The sequence below is a fragment of the Ursus americanus genome, chromosome 22 (assembly GCF_024610735.1).
Source record: "Ursus americanus isolate L20-20 chromosome 22, mUrsAme1.1.p, whole genome shotgun sequence".
Classification (NCBI taxonomy): domain Eukaryota; kingdom Metazoa; phylum Chordata; class Mammalia; order Carnivora; family Ursidae; genus Ursus; species Ursus americanus.
Window position 1 is genome coordinate 14,699,141 of NC_142148.1, and position 26,548 is coordinate 14,725,688.

At 41.9% G+C, this 26,548-nt stretch overlaps 1 protein-coding gene across 1 annotated transcript; it reads left to right on the forward strand.

Moving 5' to 3' along the window:
• Nucleotides 1-7,445: 7,445 nt before the first annotated feature.
• On the forward strand, nt 7,446-25,029 carry WFDC11 (WAP four-disulfide core domain 11). Its single transcript, XM_087853938.1, has 4 exons — nt 7,446-7,548; nt 8,972-9,114; nt 23,410-23,504; nt 24,936-25,029. The coding sequence occupies exons 1-4, from the start codon at nt 7,464-7,466 to the stop codon at nt 25,027-25,029; spliced, it is 417 nt and encodes a 138-aa protein (XP_087710064.1). The 5' UTR covers nt 7,446-7,463.
• Nucleotides 25,030-26,548: the final 1,519 nt, after the last annotated feature.

A 26,548-nucleotide genomic window follows, 5' to 3' on the forward strand; every position in this document is an offset into this window, starting at 1 on the left:
GCATTCCCGCCAGCAGTGTAAGAGGGATCCCCTTTCTCCACATTCTCGCCAACGTTTGTTGTTTCCTGCCATGTTAATTTTTGCCTTTCTAACTAGTATAAGGTGGTATCTCAATATGGTTTTGATTTGAATTTCCCTGATGGCTAATGATGTTGAACATTTTTTTCATGTGTCTGTTACCCATTCGTATGTCTTCTTTGGAGAAGTGTCTGTTCATGTCTTCTGCCCATTCACTAACAATGTAACTGTAGAAAAAGAAATTAGGGAATTGATTCCATTTACAATAGCACCAAAACCATAAGATACGTTGGAATAAATCTAACCAAAAGGGAAAATGGTCTATACTCTAGAAACTACAGAACACTTATGAAAGAAATTGAGGAAGACAGAAAGAGATGGAAAAACATTCCATGCTCATGGATTGGAAGACAAAACATTGTGAAAATGTCTATGCTGCCCAGAGCAAGCTACACTTTCAGGGCCATCCCTATTAAAATACCATAGGATTTTTCAAAGAGCTGGAACAAATCCTAAAATTTGTATGGAGATAGAAAAGACCCTAAATCTCCAGGGGAATGTTGAAAAAGAAAGTCAAAGCTGGGGGCATGATGTTGCCTGACTTTAAGCTATATTACAAAGCTGTGATCATCAAGACAGTATGGTACTGGCACAAAAACAGACACATAAATCAATGGAACAGAATAGAGAATCCAGAAATGGACCCTCAACTTAATGGTCAACTAATCTTTGACAAAGCAGGAAAGAATATCCAAAGGAAGAAAGTCTCTTCAGTAAATGGTGCTGGGAAAATTGGACAGCTATATACAGAAGAATGAAACTGGACCATTCTCTTACACCAAACACAAAGATAAACTCAAAATGGATGAAAGACCTCAATGTGAGACAGGAATCCATCAAAATCCTAGAGGAGAACATAGGCAGTAACCTCTTTGACATCAACCACAGAAAACTTCTTTCAAGACACATTTCCAAAGGCAAGGGAAACAAAAATGGAAATGAACTTTTGGGACTTCATCAAGATAAAAACTTCTGCACAGCAAAGGAAATGGTCAACAAAACAAAGAGGCAACCCACAGAATGGAAGAAGATATTTGCAAATGACATTATAGATAAAGGTCTGGTATCCAAGACCTGTAAAGAACTTCTCGAACTCAACACCCAAAAAACAAATAACAAGTCAAGAAATTTCTCTGTCATTTAAAAAATTTTTCATGATAGACGCATTAAGCATGAGTTCCTCTTTTCGGAGTACATAAACAACAAATGGTATTCTGGAAAGAAACCATGTTTTTCTACAGAAAGAAGTAAATGGGATGAAGTGATGAGAGCTCTTATGAAGAGGTGAAGGCCAAGGATATGTTGTAAAGTGGGGAGAGACAAGGAAACAGACCTAGAGGAAAAAAAGAAATTTGGACAATCCATAAGGCGTTGCTTTTTTCTTGCTCTCCATTCTCTCCATTCTAGCTAAGCCGCTCTTGGGATACTCTAAGCCAGGACTTACCCAGTGCTATCCATAGTCAGCTTGGCCCCTGGAGTCCCCCTCCCCCCTCTGCTCCTCTGCTAGCATTATAAATGCACCTGGAGAGAGTAATCTTGGTGACGGGAAACGGGTCCAAGGAATAGCATGGCTTGCAGTCCCAAGAGAATCTGGGGGGTTCACTATCTGGCATACATGGTTCTAGACTCACTTCCTTTTAAATCCTGTACCTGGCACTTACTAGCTGTGTGGCCTTGGGCAAGTTGCTTTAATCTTCTATGCCTCAGTTTCTGCATCTGTAAAATAGGAATAATAGTAGTACTAAACTCATAGTGTCATTGAGGTATGTATTAGTTAATACATGTTAAATATCTGAAACATAGTGAATTTGGTTTTAAACTGAATGATTCTTGACACTTCATTGGGTAAGTATTTCTTTTTTCTTTTTTTTTTTTTGTTTAACAAACAAAGCATGACTTCTATGCCAGACATTGGCTCTAAGTGCTTAACAGATAATCACTCATGGAACCCTCACCACGACCTTATCCCCATTTAGCATATGAGGAAATTGAGGCACAGAGAAGGTTAGTGACTTGCCCAAAGTAAGTGGGAGCTAGGATTTGGATCCAGGTTAAGTCTGTGTTTTAAATCTCTATGTTATGTGGCCTTTTGCAAGCTCTCTTGGTAGACTTCTCTCTTCTTATCAGCACAAAGGCCACAAGACAATGGTGATAAGGTAATGTAGGCTGATGCTAGCAATGGAGAAATTAGTATCAAAGATGGATGGGGCTTTACAAAAGTCTTCACACAGATGCTGGAGAAAAATAGTTACAGAAATCCTCTCCACCTCCGTAAGCACCCAGACTTCCAGAAGTGTATGTGCTGGTGGATGGGAGTCTCCTGCAATTCCACAGTGTTCTGTTTCTGTCTATATTACCTGCTGCAAAAAGAAAAAAGGAAGTACTCTTTGAATAGAAATTCAGTGATAATGTTCTCAATGTACCCAGCTTATGGCTTGGGGCAGAACTCACAGATCTGCCACAGCCAGAGCCATGATTACATTCTGAGTCTTTGAAAGCTGTTCTGCTCACCGTCTGCCCTGTGCAGGGGCTCTGTGGTTCCCAGAAGCCAGGAAGAAGATCCACCAGCCACGTAATTACCGGCATCTCCAACTTGAGCGTCTCCAGAGGTAGGTAGAGGTCAGAGTCCTGAGGCTAGAAGTGGGAACCTGAAAACACTTGTTTGTGCTTGGTTGGACGAGTTCCCCATCCAAATCATGCCTCCAGATCATGCCAACACTACCCCTGTATGGCAGAGATTCTTGTCTTTGTTGTTCAAATGGAGAAATCAAGAGGCACTTGGGTGGCTCAGTCGGTTAAGCACCTGCCTTTGGCTCAGGTCATGATCTCAGGGTCCTGGCATGGAGCCTTGTGACAGACTCCCCTGCTGAGCAGGGAGACTGCTTCTCCTTCTCTGTCTCCCTCTGCCCCTCTCCCCCAGTCATGCTCTCTCTCTCTCAAATAAATAAATACAATCTTTAAAAAATGGAGAAACCGAGAGAGAAAGCTGACATAGATAAACACTGTACTCCTTCATGTGTGATATCTGAGAAGGACACTGTGTATTGCCTACGTAGTATTCCCACTGAGAATGTATAATGTGAGTCTAATCATGAAGAAATTTCAGACAAACCCCAAAATGAGGAATGTTCAACTACAAGAAAAGTCTGGCTGTATTCTTCAAAAATTTCAGTGTCCTAAGAGACAAAGGATGTTACTGGTTGAGTTTATAAAATGGAATATTGAGGGTAGCTTAGATAAGTGTATAAAAGTATATTTTATCAATATTAAATTTGATGAAGTTGATTATTTGTACATGGTCATGTAGGAGAATGTCCCTATTATATTACTCACTGAAATATTATTCCTAAATAAGGGCCATGATGTATGATATTTACTCTCGAGTTGTTCAGAAAAAACATAACATATAATATGTATTTTATATACTTGCAATATATATATATATACATATATATATGTATATAAAAGGGAGGAGGGGAGAGAAAGAGGAGATAATTATGGAAAAATTCTTAAAATCAGTGATTCTGAGCAAATGGTATACAGAAGCTTTGTACTATTCTTACTCTTGTAACTTTGAAACTATTTCCAAAGAACAGTTCCTGAAAAGTTAAAGGCAACTCATCTAATGGTCCACATGCCTCAAATTTTATTTTCCTATTTTATAATTTTTCACACATGCCGAGGACGAGAATAAGTCAGCCCTTCTAAAGAGCTTTGCACCTTTGGATACGTCTCTACATATTGTGTCTATTTTTGAGCATTTGAAGAGATTTCAACCAATGTATGTAGGTTATCTTCTGCTTTGTTGAAAACGTGGAAGCAAAGATAAAGATTTTTGAGGGAAAATGGGTCTCTTGGTGGGAAAGAGACAATTACTCTCCTGTGACTGTATAATTCATAGTATCTAGACTTCTCTTTTGTCTTTGCTTCTTTTATCTGTCCTTCTGTCTGTTCGGCCTCAGGAATGTGAAGCTCCAGGCTGGGGGTGAGAGATAAGTGGGGAGAGGACTGAGAATTTGGGGGAACAGTAGGAAATCTCTTCCTTCAGAACCTTGAATCTCATCACGGGTGAGCTGCCTAAAATAACATCTAGCACTTACTTTGCATATACTGTGTTCCAGATCCTAGACTGTCTCTTATCTTTCCTCCTTCACATTGATGCCCATCTATTATGATGTATTTCTTTTATATATCTTGTTTATTTTCCGTCCCCTGTACTAGAATGTAAGCTTTACAAGGGCAGGGATTCTTTTTGTAATTTTGTTCATTACTGTATCCCCAGTGGTTGGAAGAGTGACTTATAGTAGTCACCAAAAGTAAGTATTTGTAGGATGAATACATTTAGGACAGATGAATGAAATATGGGCGCCCACTCATTCACCAGAATTAATTTCAAATAGGTTAAATAGTTTTTTTTAAAAGACCACAATAAAGTTAATGAGATTAACATTCACTCCTCTAGTGAAGAAAAGAGTCTGAGCCTAATAATAACAACAATAATGACCATTTATTTTGCACATTCTGTGTGCCAGACCCTATGCTCTCTGCTTCATAGACTCAACATTTGCAATGTGGAGTCTAACTTCACTCCCATGTTACAGGTGGGGAAACTGAGGCTCTGAGAAGTTAGGTGGTAGACCAATCCCAAAATTTAAATTAAGCTCAATGCATTGGGGCTGGGCTTCAAGCCAGGTCTCTGACTCCAAAGCCCATGTTTTGTTCTCTGTCCTATACGATATTGACAGTCTTCAGTGTGGTAACAATTGGGAAAGAATTTCCTTTTTATGATGAAACAAGATGTGCATCCTATTGGCAGAATAAACCAATCTTAATGGAGAAGAAAAGTGGCAACAACTATGTAGGGTTTGAAATAGGCAGTACTCTTTACTCAGGACTTCCAGATCTATACATTTGTGCTCTGAAGCTAATACCAGATTTAACTGAATTTTAGTTGCAAGATATTTCCTGTTGATTTTTTTCTAATGAAGAGAAATTCTAAATTTTCAGATGTCTTATGATCAATGGGAAATATGAATGATATGTGTAACTAGTATATTGGGAAAATATTCACAGGGAGTGTTATTGATAATCTGTTGAAAATCTTGTCCTTTGTCTCATTTAAATTTACTCATTTAAAGTGACTTCTTTTCCTGCCTCTGTTTTAGAGCTTGGGTATAGAACTTGACTTTTCTAGACACTGCCTAAATTTAGAAATATTAAAAAAAGTCTAAGTCCATCCAACAGTCAAAATACTAAAATTGAATTAATATTGTGGTTTCCCCCACACCTATTAACCTGCAACTGGGAAGAGAGTGGCCAGTTTCCTTTTCTCCTGTGGCCGGCTAAGCGCCATGTTGGGAAGTGGAGGAGGGAGAAGAGATGAGGAAGTCAGGATAGCTCTTTTTGGCAAAGATTATTGTACCTTTGTGCTTTGTGCTTTGGGGGCTTAGTATTGATTAAAGTTGACTCTGTTGTGGGTGGTTTCACGGGTTCTTCGAGTCTTCCCCCAGCCCCAACTGATGGACGTTTCTTACCCGTGGTTGTCTTGATATGGCTGAACCCACCTCCTTTCTGACACCTTTCCAAGACCCTAGGCATCTGGCCACTTGCTTTCGACTTCCTTCTGCTGAGGTCCCATGGCTGTCCCAGGCAGCCTGCCTGACATGAATCTAGTGCAAATCCACACTGGCTTTCTTGCATACCTTGCCTTATCAAATGCCATAGCGGATGCTATAGCCTCTTGCTGTGGCCATAGGTCGCTTCTTATCCTTTGTTTCTCTGGTGTGACTCAGACATCTGCCTATGTCTCCACAAAACCTTGGGGGCAAATATAAAGCTCTATGGAAGGTATTCTTTTTTTTTTTTTTTTAAAGATTTTATTTATTTATTTGACAGAGATAGAGACAGCCAGCGAGAGAGGGAACACAAACAGGGGGAGTGGGAGAGGAAGAAGCAGGCTCATAGCGGAGGAGCCTGATGTGGGGCTCGATCCCATAATGCCAGGATCACGCCCTGAGCCGAAGGCAGACACTTAACGACTGAGCCACCCAGGCACCCCTGTGCAAGGTATTCTTAAAGCCTTTCTAGTGAGTTGGAATTAAAAGAGCACAGCATTCTTTTTTTTTATAATAATATTTTTTCATTATATTATGTTAGTCACCATACAGTACATCCCTGGTTTTTGATGTAAAGTTCGATGATTCATTAGTTGCATATAACACCCAGTGCACCATGCAATACGTGCCCTCCTTACTACCCATCACCAGCCTATCCCATTCCCCCACCCCCCGCCCCTCTGAAGCCCTCAGTTTGTTTCTCAGAGTCCATAGTCTCTCATGCTTCATTCCCCCTTCTGATTACACCCCCTTTCTTTATCCCTTTCTTCTCCTACCGATCTTCCTAGTTCTTATGTTCCATAGATGAGAGAAACCATTCCATAGATGAGAGAAACCAGAAAGAGCACAGCATTCTTTAAAAACAAGAGAGAAAGATGACCAAAAAGCGGTTGGTGACTCTTAAAATCCTGACTTATTTTAAATGTGGAAAATGGCCAGGTACTTGACTTACTTTTCGCAAAAATTTAACATAAGTTTTTGAGTAGATTTCCTTTAAACTCCAGGTTGATCTGTCTCACAAGCTCATTTTAGGGGCTATCCAAAGGTCTTGGCCAAAACTTTAATTTTAATATCATGTTACAATTTTTTTTTAATTTTAAAATTTTTAATTTTTTTTAGAGAGAGTGAGAGCATGCAAGCCAGTGGGTGGGGGAGCAGCAGAGGGAGAGGGAGAGAGAGAATCTTAAGCAGGCTCCACGCTCAGCACAGAGCCCAACACAGGGCTCAATCTCACGACCCTGAGATCATGACCTGAGCAGGAATCAAGAGTTGGGCGCTTAACTGACTGAGCCACTCAGGTGCCCCAAATATCATGTTGCACATTTTTAAATAAAAAGTCAAGATAAAGACAGCAAGTCTGATACGATTTCAGTTTTATGGACGCGTACAGAAGACAGAATAACGTACACCAACATAGTGGAGTTCCTAGAAATATTTCATTGTCTTCTTTGTACTTTTTTATGTTTTAAGAATTTTGTCAGTTGGATTTGAATTCTCTTTTAATCCAGGGAAGGCAACACATTAAAAAATTTTTTTTTTCTATAAAAGGCATGAAGTGTGAGATGGGGAGAAACCTTTTCCCAAAGCCAGCGTTCAGCTTAGGTGTGTGCCTGTTGTTGGGTGGGTGGGGTCAAGGAGGAATAAGGAAAGAAATTCTATAAGCACTTATATTTGCTTCACAACTCTGTTTATATCTCTCAATTTCCAGCAGCAACTGGAGAGGGAAAACACATCCTGACAATATATATTCAGACATATACGGTCAGCATCATGAAGCTCTGGACACCTCAACTCATGACCTTCCTCTGTATGGTGCTACTGTCTGTGCTGGGAGTGATGAAGGAAAAACACAGCTGTAGGTGATTAGCCTGGAGGCAGGGGTACTGTGCGATGGGGGTACTGTGCTTGTTCCTGGATAAGTGAAGGGGTATTGTGTCTGGCACATCTGACTCAGGGTTTAGGACCCACCTTCCCTGGGTCACCTGTTGGAGATTCGGAGACTTTTTTTTATGCACAGAGATCTAAGAAATGTCTAAGTTGAGGTCCTTCGATGTCTCCTCTTCCAACCTGGAAAGTGGCAATGGGTACCTGTCACCTTTTATATACATTCCATAAGTTATAAAGATATGTTAGTTTTCCATGTCAGGCTACCATATTTTTCTGTACTTCCAGAAGCTCTGTGCCTTAGCTGTGTACTTTGATGACTACTATAGGGGGATTTTTTTAAAAAAAGATTTTATTTATTTATTTGACAGAGAGAGAGAGACAGCCAGAGAGAGAGGGAACACAGGCAGGGGGAGTGGGAGAGGAAGAAGCAGGCTCCCAGCAGAGGAGCCTGATGTGGGGCTCTATCCCAGAATGCCAGGATCACGCCCTGAGCCAAAGGCAGACGCTCAACAACTGAGGACCCTGGCACCCCTATAGGGGGATTTCTTTTTCTTTCTTTTTTAAAATTATAATAATATTTTTTATTATGTTATGTTATTTTATTTATTTATTATATTATGTTATATTATATTATATTATGTTAGTCACCATACAGTACATACATTTATATTGATGTAAAGTTCCATGATTCATTAGTTGCGTATAACACCCAGTGCACCATGCAATACGTGGCCTCCTTACTACCCATCACCAGCCTATCCCATTCCCCCCTCCTCTGATTTCTTAATATATACCTTTAGTTTCAGTGGCAGGATCTTTCAGAATGTGAAAAGATAGAAAAGAGACATGAGATGTGTCCCTAGTGGGGCAAAGCTGAGGGACGTATGATGAGAAAATGGAATCAGTGGAAGGTGCCAAAAGAATGGGTGAGAGAGAGAAGAATTTGGTGAGAAGCTGCTCTTAAAGGCAGGGTCAACAAGAAAGAGAAGAAAAAGGGAGAGAATCTGTTCCTTATTCTCCCTGGTCTGGCTTCCCACATTAGGAAGTAGGTATGGTAATGAGGCTAGAGGCTGCCTTGGGCCCTGAGGTCTCCTGTTACTGAAATGTAGATTTTATAGGAGGACTCACGAGTGTGTGGGGGGTATGCTGAATCCCATCTCCAGGAGGCTTGATGAGGCCCGAGAGGCCTGTGGGAGCAGAGAAGGCAGAGATCTGTGAAGATGTAACGAGGAGGCTCAGTACAGAGATTTTCTCATAGGGCAGATGGATACCTGGGTGGGGCTTGGTGGGGTTTGGATTCTAGGAGGGGCTGTTAAGCTTATGAAGGACTTTTCTTCCCACCTTGGCTATGTGGCCCCTGTCAGCATCTTTCCATCTTATGTCAATTACAGGGGATGAAATGTTCATCGAGGAGTGCTGGGGAGAGCCAACTGTCATTGAATGTACCAAGAAGTGTTCTAGGGCCCTTAAATGTACAAACAAAAATTATACATGCTGCTGGACCTATTGTGGAAACATCTGTTGGAAAAATAAAGTGAGTTGGGAGGCGTACTTGGGCATAGGTCTTCACTGATTCTCAGATGCTATTATTCATAAACAGAAGACTGAGACACTCCAAATCCTAGGCACAAAAATAGTGGAAGAAAATGTCCCCTAAACCTGGACAGCAGTTCACTGGCAAATAAACCAAGACACCAGCTTGGGGCACATTGTTTCTTTTATTATATAATTAATGCCTATGTTGTCCTCATTATATTACTCAATCATTTGTTCTTTTCCCAGTTTTTGTCCAAATTTCTAACCATTGCCTCCATCGTCAGACCTTTCAATGAACGCTTTTGGCCCAGCCAGTCCCCAAATTTCTACATTTCTCTGTTCAATGAACCAAACCCACCTCCCCACCCCAGAAGTGTACAATTTTTAGCACTACATAGAGTACTTGTGTCCCAGAGTCTGGCGGGAATGGATAAATTAAGCTTGGGAATGAATGCTTGTTCCTCAGAGTTCCCTTAGCCTCAGAGTATATAACCTTTCTGTCTTGCAGGAAATCTTTGCATGAGGTCTAAACTCTAATCTCCCAGCAGGACACCAGTCTGTTCACACTGAGGGCTGGGCAAGAGCAAATCCTTGACAAATAAACTCATTTATCACCAGTGGTTTTTGGCTTTTTCAACTCCCTTCCACTATCTTTGACTGCCCTATTATACCCCCCAAATTGTTCCCATCCTACAGGCTGCATAGCCTCTAACTCTTGCTTCCTCATCTGGTTACCTTAGAACTGACAGGCTAATCTCATGGGTTTCACAATATAGAAGTATATTTCTAGTATGTCATTTTGATGTGGGTAACTGGCAAGTAGCTCTTTCATTTGGTTTTTCAGAAAGCAGGTCTCTGGTAAATTTGTTTCTCACAAGGTGTGGGTAAATAATTCTTTTTATTTTATTTTATTATTTTATTTTTTTGAGAGAGAGAGAGAGAGAAAGAGAGAGAAAGTGTGCGTGAACAGGGGGGAGGGGAAGAGGGAGAGGGAGAGAGAGAATCCTAAGCAGTCCTCATGCCCAGCTTGGAGCTGGACACGGGGCTTGATCTCATGATCCTGAGATCATGATCTGAGCCAAAATCAAGCGTTGGACACTTAACCGACTGAGCCACCCAGGCACCCCTCGGTAAAAATTCGAAAATGACTTAAATGCATACAAGATGTATATAAGATTGGGCAAATAAGTAAATAAGTGGGGATGATAGGAGCCATGTTTCTAACTGTAAGAGAAAAGAAGTTACAAATAAGCAAAATGGAAGGCTAGAATGAGCCCTCACGGTACTGGATTTGAGTCAGAGACATCAATATGAGCCCACATTCAGCTCAATATATATACAGAGAGACAGATACAGAAGTAAAATAGATATGTGTATATACATGGATTAGTTACATATGTGTATATTTCCTGGCTATGCCTGGAAGCAGTGATACCACAGTAGCAATAAGCACACCAGGAGCCCAGATCTTGGTTTTTAAAACCATTCTCCAATAAATGGCCAAGTCTTCTTGGAGAAATGGCTAATTCTAGAACTAGGCTTAGAAAATACAAGATGAGAGTGGAGTATCTTTTAGGGTCAGAAAGTAAGGAAATGCTATAAAGTCAAAGAATGGGAAACAGGAACCAACCTTAAAGAGTTTCCAGTGGCCAAAGCCTAGAACAATTTGAGCATAAAACTGTCACTGCTGGTCTATTAAAACAAGATGTTACAAAGTTAATGGGGTTTTATTAGACAACTTCAATGTAAAACTACTATTAAAGAAAATAGAACGAATGAAAACTGAAATATTTCTGCAGAAAAAAAAATTCTCCCACCAGAAATACCTTGTCAGGGAGAAGGGTAATACAACACCTGCAACTTTAATGAAATAAATATCTGTGAACAAAGATTTTAATAGATGAAAAAATACCTTGAATCAGAAGTTTAAAAACTCAGCACATAAGTAGCAAAAATCCAGGAAGACACGAAGTAAGAGGTGGACAGAACAAAAAAAAAAAATCAAAGAAAAAGTTAAAGGTCATCTCAGAAATAAAGATTGTTACAAGATTTCGAGACAGAATAAATTCAACTGAACTATAAGAGACATTGAAAAAGAATGAAAGAAGACAATATTCAACCTGAATCTTTGAACATTATATCAAAAATGAATGCTGTACTATACCTTGGCTAATTGGACTTAAAAAAAAAAAGAAGACAAGAGATCACAAATAAAATGCAAAAAGTAAAAACAGAGAGAGAAAGTTTAGTAAAGAAGATAGACAAAGAAAATCTAAATAAATAAACATAATTGGAGTTTTCAAAAAAACCCCAAAGTTACCAATATTAAAAACTAGAAAGCATTCCACCAATAAAAGAAATCTGAATTCCCACAAAAAGGGACCACCATATGCCCAGCAACAGTGACCCAGAATATCCTTAGAATTCAGATGCATGGTTTCCTCTCATATAGATTCTTCTACCTTCTCACACCCACTCACTAATGCTTTCCAGGGAGGAGTGAACACTTCCCAAGTTAAGACACTGCACAGACACTGCACTCACTGTTGGGTATGCACTCCCAGAGAATGTAATTTTAATGGTAGATTTTAGGCTTAGAAACAACTGCCTCGGGATAGAGCTTTCCTCGAATCCTGCATGTTATGCCTATTCTAATTATATTTGGGCCAATAGGCATTTCTTGGTGGTAGGTCTTGCACTTGGCACCTAAACGCAAATCTTGCATTCCAGAACTTCCTATAGCTCCTTAACTAGGCACCCTAGGTTTGTTATGACACAGACTACTACCGGAGATGGTGGTGGGACACACTTCGTGGGTGAAGGCATCAGTATGGACCCACTTGTGAGCATGAGGGGCACCCAAAGGATGGAAATGAAGCAGGAGTTGACCATCATCATGGTGTATGAGATGTGCAAATTACTTCTAGAGTCCTGCCATCTGCACTGACATAGAGAAGGAGCATGGCTGGAGCATGAAGAGAGAACAATCACTGCAGAAGCCATGACAACTGTGAGGTCATGTGTTTGTCAGACAGACCAGCCTGATCAACAATTCTCTGCATGTTGGAACTTGGCTTTTTGGACACCCAGGTCATGGCAGAATTCATGTTTACTCCCTCCTCTGCCTCCATGAGAGTCAAGGCCTTGCAGGGGTCCCCACTCCTCCACTCGACCTACCACAGGGGCACACAACTGTTCCATAGGACAGAACATGGAGTGCTGGCCAGGCAAGCACTCCTTCCAGTCAAAGCATTCTAGGTGTAGCCTCTGAGTCCACTGGGGCAGGGTGGAGTGTCCAGAGAGCCCTGTGGAACACAGGCCAGGCCACCAGTTATCACGATGGAGAAGACCAGCTGCTTCCAATAGAATTCATGGTCGAGGGGCTCATGCCAGGGGCAAGGACTAGGTCAGCTGGCAGCATGGTGTACCCACATGGTAAGGAGCACTGATCGTAGACATGGGAGGTCACTCCCTATGTGGGCTCTGGCAGGTAACCTTGCCTCTCTTAATAGTCTCTCCCAGGGTGTTTGGGGCATGGCCAAGCACTGGGAAGATGCTTGCAGAGTCAGGCTATGTGAGGAAGCACTCCTGCAGAGCATGCCCTTACCACCCACCTGTGTCTGATGATGGCTGTGCTGCTGGTTGATCATAATCTCTTTCCTAAGATCTCCTTGTCCAAGGGCTGGTTGATCGTGGTGTCTTTCCTAAGGTCTCCTGGTCCAAGGGCAGGTCCCAGGAGAGGTGGAGAAGCTCCTCTGGTACCAGGAGCCCTGGGATGCTTCTGAGGTGGGCCAGACGCTCTGGCCTGAGAGAGGCACGTTTCCTCCTCTGGGCAATCCTTCACTGAGGCCCAGCAGGAAGCACTGGACTGGAGTGTAACACTGCACACCTGCCTCCAGCAAGGCCCACCTGCCTGCCTTGAACTCTTCCGACTTGACTCCATATCACTCCACTGGGCACATGTGACCTCGTCCCTGGATTTAGCCCAGGACCACCTCAGAGCAGCTGTGCTTGCGCAGAGTGGTCAGGAGCCTGTCCCCCAATGATTAAAGTCCAATGATTCACCTGAGAGCATTAGTAGCCAATTAATCTTTAGTAACATCACTGTGAACCACCTGTTCCCCACCACATGGTTTCTCCCTGGATTAGAAAAGAGAGAGAATGGAGGGGGTTTGGGGAAAGGTGGGGACTATTCAGCTGATGGAAGGCCCTGGAGTCTCAGGTCCTGGCACCTTGTTCCAGGCCCCATCCCAAGAGTGGCCATAGTGGTGGAGGACGGGGTGGGAGATGCTAGTGTAGACACTCACTTCCCTGCACATGGTCTCCCCATAGTGGAGGAGCTGTGAGCAAACAGGAGGTCCACACAAACATCCTCCTCCAGCCACATCATGACCTCTCACTCTCTTTTGCCTTGAGCGTGTCACTTAACTTCCCTTGGATTGGTTTTCTTCATCGTAAAGGGACAGTAACCGGAACCTCACAAGGAGAATGGGGAGACCGGGATGGGGGTGGATTAAATTTAAGAAGAGGCCTCCCTGGGGGCCTCCTACTCTGTGACCAGGGTCTAGCCTCCACCTACCTCATGTTTAACTTGGCCCATCTGACCCCAGGCTGAGGAATGTTCTGGTTAGCACTGGGAGATACCACACATGGACAGTTTCTGCCCTGGGAGCACTGGTTCAGTGAGCAAATCAACAATGAGCCTGGTCCTCGGGGACCTGGCAGGGGTGCGGGGGCCAATGGGAGAGAGAATAGAGAGGAGTGACAAGGGGAGAGAGATCAGAGGCCTGGACCCCGTGAGGGGGCCACTCTGGGGTCTGCACTGGGTCCTCAATGATCACAAGCACTGGGAGTAAAACAGGCAAGTCTGTGGACATTTGTTCTGGTTTATTTGACAGGAACAAGCAGAACAGACAGCGGGGAGGGTGCTTTCCTGTTGACATCCTGGTGCCCAGGATCTGAGGTCCTCGTGCCTTTGTATGAATAGAGGTTTGGGGGAGCAGGAGGCACAGCCCAGCCCCCTCATGCACTCACCTGGAGGCTCATGCGAATGTTGCTGCAGAAGGTTGAACAACATGTGTTATTTGTTTGACAGCCTTGATTATATTCACATGGACATCTGCACATTTATATGCTGGTGTGCTTTCCACAGACTTTGATTTCTTTGAACAGCTCTGTTTCTGAAGCAGAGCAGGAACAGGGTCAGTGCAACCAGATCCCTTGAGAGTATTCCTCTCCTGCTTAAAGCCTCTCCCGAAGACCACAGAACCTAGATCGACAAATGACGCTCTTGGACTTTTCAGGGAACTTACGTTCTGCCCTTTACACAATCCTGGTGATTGGTAGTATCTTAAATCCTATATTCACCATTTCCCCCCAACAGATCTCAATATCTGGCCTTCCTGGGCCCTCTGTATACTCTGCAACCAGGACTGTGTCCCCCATGTTAATCATGGCCTTGGTGATGCCCCCCGTGGAATCTACACTCTGAGAACTCAGCAGAGACTGAGACACCCTGCAGACCCTCCCCACTCTCCAGAACTTGCAGGGTCCAGAGAGGAAGAGGACTTCCCACTCTGCCCCCTCTCTCCTGTCCCTGTCACTTTCTCCAGGGCCCTTGCCTCTTCCCAGAAAATACCACTTGCACTATTTCCCTTCCACTGCCACCATCCTGCTTCCTCCGATGATAACTTTGACTTGACGCTGTGCACCCCAAAATCTGCTTTCCCAAGGTCCTTTCATTCTACACCTATTCCCACCAACATTTCTGGATGTGACGTGTCACATGCGTGCAGAAATCTAAGAACAGTTGTTTGGTTTCCCCATGTGATTCTCAGCCCAATATGTACCTTTCACTACTGTATGTACCGTTTGTGTCTGGGTATTTGGAATGGAGAATCAAAAGATGTAGGCTCTCCCTCCACCCCCATCACTGTTCCCAGGACTGAGTAAAAGGGCCAGAGGGCCACGGTTTGGGAGGACCCAGAGTCTTCATAGTGCTGTGGTCTGAGCAGGATGTGCTGAAAGTTTCAATTCCCAGGTCCTCCTCAGAAGGCACACAGCCCCTCCTGGCCCCCTCCCCCTCCCTGTGCCCTAGTCCATCACCTACTCTGCATCATCTTCAGGTTACAGTGCCCTCCCTGGGCCTGCGGCAGCAGCACACAGAGGAACAGGACGAGTAGCAGAGCCTGGGCTGACATGACTCTGAGCAGAGTGGAGAGCGCTCAGTCTGGCACAGACTCTCCTGGAGAGCTGGGTGGTTATCCTGGGCTCCTCCCTGCTTCCACTGACCAGACAAGGAGCCCTGTTTCCTCCCCTTAGCCTGCCCTTACCACAGCCTGTTCTCTGTGGGACTGGGCCTTCTGCAGAGGATTCCTGCTCTCACAGGACTAACCTTCACCTTTGTAAACAATTTTTCCTACATTTTTAATTATAAGATAATTTACAGGAAAAAAGAGAAGAGTATAATTTAAAAAAATTATGATAATCTAACTGCGGAGAATTAATGTGTGCCTCTTTGTATTACCATTCCTTTGTTTGCATATTTAATGCAAACAATCTAATGCTTTCTCATATTTGGAATCACCACCTTTGTTACCCATCTTGTCCCACTCCCAATTAATTAGGTAAATTTTTCACAATATGGTTTTCCATAATCACACATGTCTCACTTAAAATAAATGCCTATTGTTAAGCATTTACATTGTACTAATTACTGATTATCTAGACAATATATTATGTTGAGCATTTTCTTTTTTTTGATAGTTTATTTATTTATTTATTTTTAATTTAAATTCAATTAACACATAGTGTATTATTAGTTTCAGAGGCATAGTTCAGTAATTCAACAGTCTTGTATAATACACAGTGCTCATTACATCACATGCCCTCCTTAATGTTCATCATCCAGTTACCTCATTTCTCTGCCACCCTCCCCTCCGGCAACCCTCAGTCTGTTTCCTATGATTAAGAGTCTCTTATGGATTGTCTCCCTCTTTAATTTCGTCTTGTTTTATTTTTCCCTCCCTTTGCCTATGATCGTCTGTTTTGTTTCTTAAATTCCACATATGAGTGAGATCATATGAGAATTGTCTTTCTCTGGTAGACTTATTTCGCTTAGCAGAATATCCTCTAGTTCCATTGACGTCATTTCAAATGGCAAGATTACATTTTATTTGATGGTTGAGTAGTATTCCCTTGTATATATACCACATCTTCTTTATCCATTTATCTGTCAATGGACATATGATATAGTTCCTTTATTATAATTTGAGAATTTTTTATGGCATTATTATCTGTTTTCTCATAAATTTTTAAGATAAGTATAAAAGTATGCTTTAGTTCCAGTTCTTCATGTGCCAGTGGAGAAGAGAAGACAAATTTTGATTATTTGATTTATTTGATTAATAATTATTTAATTACTACTAATTATTTTTTAGTTATTTAGATATATTATTCAGTATTGTTTTGATCTTAATATTCTTCTTAGACTGGCATATGAAATTTATCACTCAAATGTTTCAATTATCAAAAACCTCCCCCGGGCGCCTGGGTGGCACAGTGGTTAAGCGTCTGCCTTCAGCTCAGGGCGTGATCCCGGCGTTATGGGATCGAGTCCCACATCAGGCTCTTCTGCTATGAGCCTGCTTCTTCCTCTCCCACTCCCCCTGCTTGTGTTCCCTCTCTCGCTGGCTGTCTCTCTCTCTGTCGAATAAATAAATAAAATCTTTAAAACAAACAAACAAACAAACAAACAAACAAAAAACCTCCCCCAAAAAAGAGTCTAGGGCCAGATGGCTTTCCAGGGGAATTCTACAAAACTTTTAAAGAAAAAATAATACCTGTTCTCCTAAAGCTGTTTCAAAAAATAGAAACAGAAGGAAAACTTCCAAACTCATTCTATGAAGCCAGCATTACCCTGATACCAAAACCAGGCAAAGACCCCACCCAAAAGGAGAGTTACAGACTAATATCCCTGATGAACATGGATGCTAAAATACTCACCAAGATCCTAGGCAATAGGATCCAACATTATATTAAAAGGATTATCCAACACGACCAGGTGGGATTTATTCCTGTGATGCAAGGGTGGTTCAACATTCGCAAAAAAAATCAATGTGATAGAGCACATTAATAAAAGAAAAGAAAGAACCATATGATCCTCTCAACTGGTGCAGAAAAAGCATTTGACAAAATACAGCATCCTTTCCTGATTAAAACTCTTCAGAGTGTAGGGATAGAGGGTACATTCCTCAATATCATAAAAGCCATCTATGAAAAGCCCACAGCAAATATCATTCTCAATGGGGAAAAGCTGTGAGCTTTTCTCTTAAGGTCAGCAACATGACAGCGATGCCCACTCTCACCACTATTGTTCAATATAGTACTAGAAGTCCTAGCATCAACAATCAGACAACAACAACAATAAAGATAAAGGCATTCAAATGGGCAAAGAAGAAGTCAAACTCTCTCTCTTCGCAGATGACATGATACTTTATGTGGAAAACCCAAAAGACTCCACCCTCAAATTACTAGAACTCATACAGCAATTCAGCAATGTGGCAGGATACAAAATCAATGCACATAAATCAGTTGCATTTTTTAAATTTTATTTTTAATAATATTTTTTATTATATTATGTTAGTCACCATACAGTACACCCCTAGTTTTTGATGTAAAGTTCCATGATTCATTACTTGCGTATAACACCCAGTGCACCATGCAATACGTGCCCTCCTTAATACCCATCACCAGCCTGTCCCATTCCCCCACCCTCCCCTCTGACGCCCTCAGTTTGTTTCCCAGAGTCCATAGTCTCTCATGGTTCATTTCCCCTTCTGTTGCATTTCTATACACTAACAAGAGTGTATAGAAGAAAGAGAAATTAAGGAATCAATTCCATTTACAATAGAACCAAAAACCATAAAATACCTAGGAATAAACCTAATTAAGGAGACAAAGGATCTATACTCCAGAAACTACAGAACACTTATGAAAGAAATTGAAAGAAGACACAAAAATATGGAAAAACATTCCATGCTCATGGATTGGAGGACAAAACATTGTCTGTGCTGCCCAGAGCAAGCTACACTTTCAGTGCCATTAAAATATCATTGGGATTTTTCAAAGAGCTGAAGCAAACAATCCTAAAATTTGTATGGAACCAGAAAAGACCCTTAATCTCCAAGGGAATGTTGAAAAAGAAAGCCAAAGCTGGGGGCATCATGTTGCCTGACTTCAAGCTATAATGCAAAACTGTGATCATCAAGACAGCATGGTACTGGCACAAAAACAGACACATAGATCAATGGAACAGAACAGAAAGCCAAGATTTGGCCCCTCAACTCTATGGTCAACTAATCTTCAACAGAGCAGGAAAGAATATCCAAAGGAAAAAAGACAGTATCTTCAATAAATGCTACTGGCTACTGGGTATTTACCTCAAAGATACAGATGTAGTGCAGAGAAGGGCATATGCACCCCAATGTTCATAGCAGCATTGTCCACAACAGCCAAATTGTGGAAGGAGCCGAGATGCCCTTCAACAGATGACTGGATTAAGAAGATATGGTCCATGTATACAATGGAATATTACTCAGCCATCAAAAAGAATGATTTCACAACATTTGCAGCAACATGGACGGGACTGGAGGAGATAATGCTAAGCGAAATAAGTCAAGCAGAGAAAGATAATTATCATATGATTTCACTCATTTATGGAACATAAGAAGTAGGAAGATCGGTAGAAGAAAGGGAAGAAGGAAGGGGGGGTAAAAAGAAGGGGGAATGAACCATGAGAGACTATGGACTCTGGGAAACAAACTGAGGGCTTTAGAGGGGAGAGGGGTGGGCAATCGGGATAGGCTGGTGATGGGTATTAAGGAGGGCACATATTGCATGGAGCACTGGGTGTTATACGCAAGTAATGAATTATGGAACTTTACATCAAAAACTTGGGATGTACTGTATGGTGACTAACATAACATAATAAAAAATTATTATTAAATAAATGGTGCTGGGAAAATTGTACAGCCACATGCAGAAGAATAAAACTGGACCATTCTCTTACACCAAACACAAAGATAAACTCAAAATGGATGAAAGACTTCGATGTGAGACAGAAATCCATTAAAATCCTAGAGGAAAATAGGCAGTAACCTCTTTGACATGGGCCACAGCAACTTCTTTCAAGATACATCTCCAAAGGCAAAGGAAACAAAAGTGAAAATGAACTTTTGGGACTTCATCAAGATAAAAAGCTTCTGCACAGCAAAAGAAACAGTCAACAAAACTAAAAGGCAACCTACAGAATGGGAGAAGATACTTGCAAATGACATTACAAATAAAGGGCTGGTATCCAAGATCTATAAAGAACTTCTCAAACTCAACATCCAAAAAATAAATAATCAAGTCAAAAAATGGGCAGAAAACATGAACAGACACTTCTCCAAAGAAGACATATGTTGAGAATTCTCAACCATAAAACTTTTTTTTAACTTTTTAAAAGTATTTAAAAAAATATTTTATTGATTTATTTGTCAGAGAGAGAGAGAGAGAGAGCATAAGCAGGGGGAGCAGCAGGCAGAGGGAGAAGCAGTTTTCCCGCTAAGCAAGGAGCCCCATGTGGGAGTCAATCCCAGGACTGTGGGATCGTGACCTGAACCAAAGGCAGATGTTAAACCAACTGAGCCATCCAGGCACCCCCATAAATCTTTTGTTAAAGGCTTATTTATTTGTTTTATAAAGAGAGAAAGAGAGGGAGCAGGGGGAGGGGCAGAGGGAAAGGGAGAGAGAGAATCTCAGGCAGACCTCAAGCTGAATAGGGAGCCTGACCCAGGGCTTAATCTCACAGCCCTGAAATCATGACCTGAGCAGAAACCAAGAGTCAGACACTTAACTGACTGAGCCACCCAGACGCCCCACAACCATAATGTTTTATTTTTTAGACCAATATAAGAAAGTTGGAATTTATGGGTGTAAGAGTTAAGTAGGTATTTTAAGTATAAGTAAATAAATACACACATGTATGCATGTATACCTATATATACACACACATATATATGGAGGGGGGCGGAGAACTGGTTTTATAATTAAACATGCTTAAATCATGTTTAACTCAACAGAGGATGAGTGTCAATTTCCCCAAACCTTGTAAGGCACCACAGTGTAAGTCAGGAGATAATGGGCAGGAATGAATCCTTTATTGTCTATAAACGTTTGAGTAGCAGAGGAAAGTTCATAGGTTTTTTTGTAAGGCAGATGGGGAGTTGAATCTTGACCCCAATATTCACCAGTGTCATAACACCGGGACAGTCTTATGACCTCTATAGATTTAGTTCACTCATTAAATCTTGGCACCTCCATGATGAAGATGAAATAAGATGATATCTATAAACACCTTCATAGTACCTGGCACACAGTATGTGCTCAATGCAGCACATTTGTCTTCTCTCCAATCTTGCTTCCCAACATCACAAAGCAAGCCCCAGAGACCAGAAGAACTCTCTCACCTCTTATTTTATGCTGGGTATTAAGACCTGGCCTTGGAATTGGACTCTTAGAAGAAAAAACTTTTGGTCCAGAAGTTGGGGGGATTTGCATACTTACCCAAGCAGATCCGCCAACTCCACGTGGATTGGTGGCAGAGCCAGGCGTAGACATAGGGACTCAAAACAGCCATTTCAAGTGAACTACCTCTACTCTCTGAAAGATCAGAACATGTGGGGAGTTTGTTCTGGTTTTATCGAGTGAGGAGGTGAATCCCGAGTCAGGGACCTTTTCCTGTTGTGTGAGGTCAGAGTCAATTACTCTACCTTGTCCTTCAACTTAAGTTATTTCTTCCTGTTGACAGGCTTTACCACCTACTCCCTTGGGGGGCACCCCTCAGCCTTTCCTTCTCCCCTGCCTCCTTGTTTACCCTTGTGGCTGTGGACAGATCTCCACAAACTGTCTCCTCTTTCAGTGTTTTTGGGGTGGGATAGTTTTACCCAGAGACATACGATCCTCACCCTTTAACCTGTGGTCAACTGTACAGACCTCCCTATCGAAAAAGGATTCCTAAGGGATGCTTAAATTTTCATCATCAGCCATTTTTCCTTTGGAAATTGGATCCCTTTACAAATGCAAATACTGTATGATCTCATGTATTTGTGGCCAGAAAACAAAGACAGCCCAAGCTCGTACATACAAAGAATAGTTTGGGGGTTGCCAGAGGTGGCAGGTAGGGTGTGAGGAAAATGGGTGAGGAGGGTCAAAAGGTACAAACTTCCAGTTATAAAATAAATAAGTCCTGGGGATGTACTGTATTGCTTGGTGACTATAGTGAACAAGACTGTGTTCTATATTGAAGAGTTGCTAAGAGAATAGATCTTAAAGCTCCCATCACTAGGGTGCCTGGGTGGCTCAGTTGGTTAAGCATGTGACTTCAGCTCAAGTCATGATCTCAGGTCCTGGGATCAATCCCCAGGTGAGGCTCCCTGTTGATCAGAGGGTCTGCTTGCCACTCCCCACTCCCCCTACTGATGCTGTCTCTCTCAAATAAAAAAATAAGATCTTTAAAAAAAACCCCTCTCATCACAATAAAAAAAAAGTATAATCATGTGGTGATGAATGTTAGCTAAATTTATTGTGATGATGATTTCACATGAATCATTAGGCTGTATAGCTGAAACTAATGTAATGTTATATGTCAATTATGTCTCAATTAAAATATGCAAATACCTGTGGAATAAGCAATCACTAGGATTTATGAAGAGCTCAGGAATGGCGACTATGAAAGCAGACACCAACCACACAACCTTACAGTTTTGGAAGAATGCATAGGCTCATTACAAATCAAAAATACATGAGCAGGTATTATATATAAGTGTAATATGTATGTGTATATATAATCATATATAATAATATGTATAATATGATGTATATATACATACTAATGTGTATGTATGTATACATAAAACCATATGCACACATGTACATGTATATATACATATGCATATGTATATATATGCATGTCTGTTTATACATATATGTGTATATATGTGTTACGTATGTGTTACATGTGTATATATATTATGAGTGTATATATGTATATACATGTGTAATATTTGTAAGTATATGTGCGTGTATGTATAAAATATACACATAGTGTGAGTGAGAGCTGGAGCCTGCTGTTTTCCCAAATTCTTCACAGCCTTATTGCAGACCAGTCTGAATGATCCAGAGCCAAGTGTGGCAGGAATCCTGGGAGGAACCTCCTTGGTCCTCAAACAGAGCACTAAGGAACCCCAACACCTGGGCCAGATGCAGGGCAGGGCTGTGATTGCCCTGCACGGAACATCATTTTCCAGCCATAGAAAGCGAGGACTTGGGAATCCACAAGTCAATCATTTTAGGTGTGGCACCACTTGCAAAGTTCCTTTCCATTTGCTCCCACACCTTTGTACCCAGGTCCCTGAATTCTGCCTTTGTCTCTATACAGTCCACTCTCCTCAGCCAAGCCCCTAGAATCCTGACGTACATTTCCCACTGTTCAAAGCATCCGGCGTATCCTGGGGAAAAGTCACTTGTACATGGACGTCTCCAGTCAGTGTATGAAATCTTCCTGGACATAGAGTTTGGAAGAAGGAGGTCTGCTCCTTGGCAGCCTTGGCCCTTGCCCATTTGACTCTTCTTTTTTTCTGATAAGCTCCAAATCATGGGTATGGTAGCTTCTCTCTGATATTTGGTGGGAAAATCCCCCCAGCCCTCAACTCACAAATTTGTGCCAAGATGTGGGTGCTAGATTCCATCACTTCACTTCCCTCATTTACTGGGTGGTCATGTGTCTTTCCTAAAGTCCTTCCTATTCAGTCTCTTTTTATCCACATAAAACCCCCAGGGCATTTGGTGGGAGATGGTGTTATGCTTTAATTAGCAAAAGAGAACCAATACAGAGAAAGTATTGGGTGGGACCTTATTAGCACAGAACAAGTCCAAGGCAAATAGACAGACTGCCCTTCACTGCCCACCTGTGGGTAGACTCAGATGCATCAGATAAAGACTCTAGACTTGGGTCTGTTTGGGTGGCCAGGACTGTGATAAGGTACAAAGTGTTCCTCCTAGTTAGGAGGACATACTGCTCAGATCAAAGAAAACCCAATACTTTGGAATGGGAGAGTATCAAAGGAAAGAGTCTGTGACATGGTCAACATGTAGTTCCTGGGCAGAACTTACAGATCTGCCACAACCCAAAACACCATTAATTTTTAGGCCTTTGAACTTTGTTTTTCTGCTCCTCTGCCCCTGGTTCCAGACCACGACCTCTTCTCCCCCTCCCCAAGTAAGAAGAGGCCACATAAAAGAGCTGTCAGCCAGTTATAGCACACACTCAACTCAACACCTTGAGAGGTGAGTGTGGGTAAGGGTCTGGAGGTACGAGTTTTAATTTGTGGCTTACTTGGATGAGTTCCCTGCCCAGGTGGTGTCAACACTATTCCTGTGAGATGGAGATGATTGTCTCTGGTGTTCCAATAAGAAAACTGAGACAGAGGGACATAGCTGTCTGAGGTTCCACAGGTAAAAGGGGCAGACATGAAACAAGATACCAGTATTCCTGACTCTAAATCCAATACTTTCTCCTCTTTAACATTATCTGGAAAGCCCAGGATCCTGAATTCTGAGGGCAGCAGTCCTTCTGTGTCTTTGTGATGCCTAGGGACCTTGTCCTTGTCCTACACCGTACGTCAAGATGACCAAAGAATTCACCCTGAATTCTGTATGTGAGTAGTACGCAGCCTGGGCATGATTTTATTTCTCTCCTCTGGCTCAGTTAGTGCACCCGAGGTGTGCAAAGAAGGAGATTGGGCATCCCCAGGATCCAAAACTCTTTAAGGGCAAATAAGGAACTTGCTTGGAAAACTGGACTGAGAGGCCTTTTTTTCTTTTTTAATCGAACAGATCTCAAAGTTCTGGAAAACTTAGATCTAGAATGATATTTTTACGTATAAATGAATAGCTTCATGGAATCCATGGCTTTGGATTTACTGTGTTTCTTTTTTTTTTTTTAAAGATTTTTATTTTATTTTATTCGACAGATATAGAGACAGCCAGCGAGAGAGGGAATACAAGCAGGGGGAGTGGGAGAGGAAGAAGCAGGCTCCTAGTGGAGGAGCCTGATGTGGGGCTCGATCCCATAACGCCAGGATCACACCCTGAGCCGAAGGCAGATGCTTAACCGCTGTGCCACCCAGGCGCCCCTGGATTTACTGTGTTTCTGTCAGTGTGCACCAGTCTTCCTCCTTCTTTGTGCAAAGGCAGTGTAAGTGCCACAGGAATCCAGCCCACCCCAGTGCATGCTCACCATCACCCAGCTATCTTCTATGTCGTATCCCACCTGTAATTGGATGACAGAGCATCTGCTTTGTTCATCAGCCTTGTTATGCACGGCTGCCTTCAGAGGATCACAAGAGCACTCTGAGCCAGGCTCAAGAACTGGGTATCCTGCCACCTCAACCTGGCTTTCTGGGGCAAACTATGTGAGTGATTTATAGGATTTCTGGCACCCTACCATGCTCCTCAGAGATAGTTCACCCTAGGCCTGGAGCTTCACCAATTAGGTTGTATCCTTTGGTAAATATCGCCCAATAGTAAATGAAGTCTCAATACCTTCACTTGGCAGTTTTCCTTCACCAAGCCAGGCTGCCAGGGACACGGTTCTGAATGGAGAAAGTTGGAGAACAGATGTAAGCATCTAAGATGGAAGCCCCCCAACATCTTTTAAAGGCTTCTCTCCTCCTTTGCTTTCTCTCCACAATCTCCTTCTCTTGTTCTTCTCCTCAGGTCTCCTAAATCCAACCTGCTCAAAGTCGATGTGTCAAAGAGTCACATGCCTAAAACTTACATTTTTCCAGCTTCTAAATTTTACCTTTTCTGAAAGGAGAATAAGGTTTCAAAGCCCCCTTTGAAGAATTTTGCCCCTTTTAAATGATCTCTAGCAGGACACGTGCTTTTGAGCAGAGGAATTTTGGTTGATTCTTCTAGAGAAGTGTTGTTCACTAGAACTTTCAGGGATGATGGAAATGTTGTATGTCTGAGCTGTCCAATATAATAGCCACTAGTGGGGTGACTGGGTGGCTTGGTTGGTGAAACGTCTGGCTTTGGCTCAGTTCATGATCTCAGGGCCTTGGGATTGAGCTCTGCATCAGTCTCCCTGCTCAGTGGGGAGTCTGCTTCTCCCTCTCCCTCTGCCTGCCGCTCTGCCTGCATGTGTTCTTTCTCTCTGTCAATACAAAAATAAGCCTAATAAAAAAATAGGCACTAGCGATTTGTAGCTATCGAATGCTTGAAATGACTGGAAGCCAAATTTTAAATTTAATTAAAATTGTCACATGTGGGTAGTGGCTATCATATTGGACAGTGCAGGGGAAGTACTTCTGCTTGGTGGAAAACTTCCAAAGAATCATAAAGACTTCCAGGAAGAAAGACAATCACTTCCTTGTGACCATGTAATTCATAACATTGGAAGTTTACTCTTTTCTTGGGCTCTTTTATTTTCCTTTCTCTTTGGTTTCAGGATGGTGAAGCAGCAGATGAATGTTAAAGGGTGCATATGGGAGAGCTCTGGGATTTTTGAGTGGTAATTAAGCCTCTTCCTTCCTTGCCCCATCTTTCCCCACCCTCAGCTGCCAGTTGTCAGCAGGGTATATCTTCTTTGCTTCATTGTTTTCTCCTTAACAATTACTACCATCTTTGTCCTTCCTTATTATATTGTTTAATTAGAATGTCACCTCTATGAATGTAAGGATTTTTGTTTGTTTTGTTCACCACTCTATTCTAGTACCTATAACTTGTAATGCAATTAGATACTTAATAGATATTAATTTATTTATTTTGAGATAAAGATATAGATGATAGATAGATAGATGATAGATAGATAGATAGATAGATAGATAGATAGATAGATAGATAGATGATAGAACACATACAAGAGCACTAGGGTGGAGTAGGGGCAGCGGGAGAGAGAGAATCTCAAGTAGGCTCCATGTCCAGCACAGAGCTTGACCTGGGGCTGGATCTCACGACCCAGAGGTCATGACCTGAGGCAAAATAAGAGCCAGACATTTAACTGACTGCACCACTCAGGCACCCCTTAATAGATATTTATTAAATGAATTAACTTCCCCTCTACTCACACAGGTTAAATTCTAGGCAAATTAAAATGTAAAGTGTATACGCAACTAATGAATCATTGAACACTACAACAAAACTTATGATGTACTATATGTTGGTTAACTGAACATAATGAAAAATTAAAAAAATTAAAAAAAGAAGTCTTGCCATTTGCAAAGACATGAATGGAGCTAGAGAGTTATCCTAATGCAATAAGTCAGTTAGAAAAGACAAATAACATATGATTCACCCAGGTGTGGAATTTAAGAAACAAATCTGATGAA

Excerpts from the sequence above, each read along its gene's own strand:
- WFDC11 (XM_087853938.1), top strand. The coding sequence starts at position 7,464 with ATGAAGCTCTGGACACCTCAACTCATGACCTTCCTCTGTATGGTGCTA. Across the intron at positions 7,549-8,971 it reads GATGAAGGAAAAACACAGCT|GGGATGAAATGTTCATCGAG; the intron begins GTAGGTGATTAG and ends TGTCAATTACAG. Across the intron at positions 9,115-23,409 it reads ACATCTGTTGGAAAAATAAA|ACCACGACCTCTTCTCCCCC; the intron begins GTGAGTTGGGAG and ends CCCTGGTTCCAG.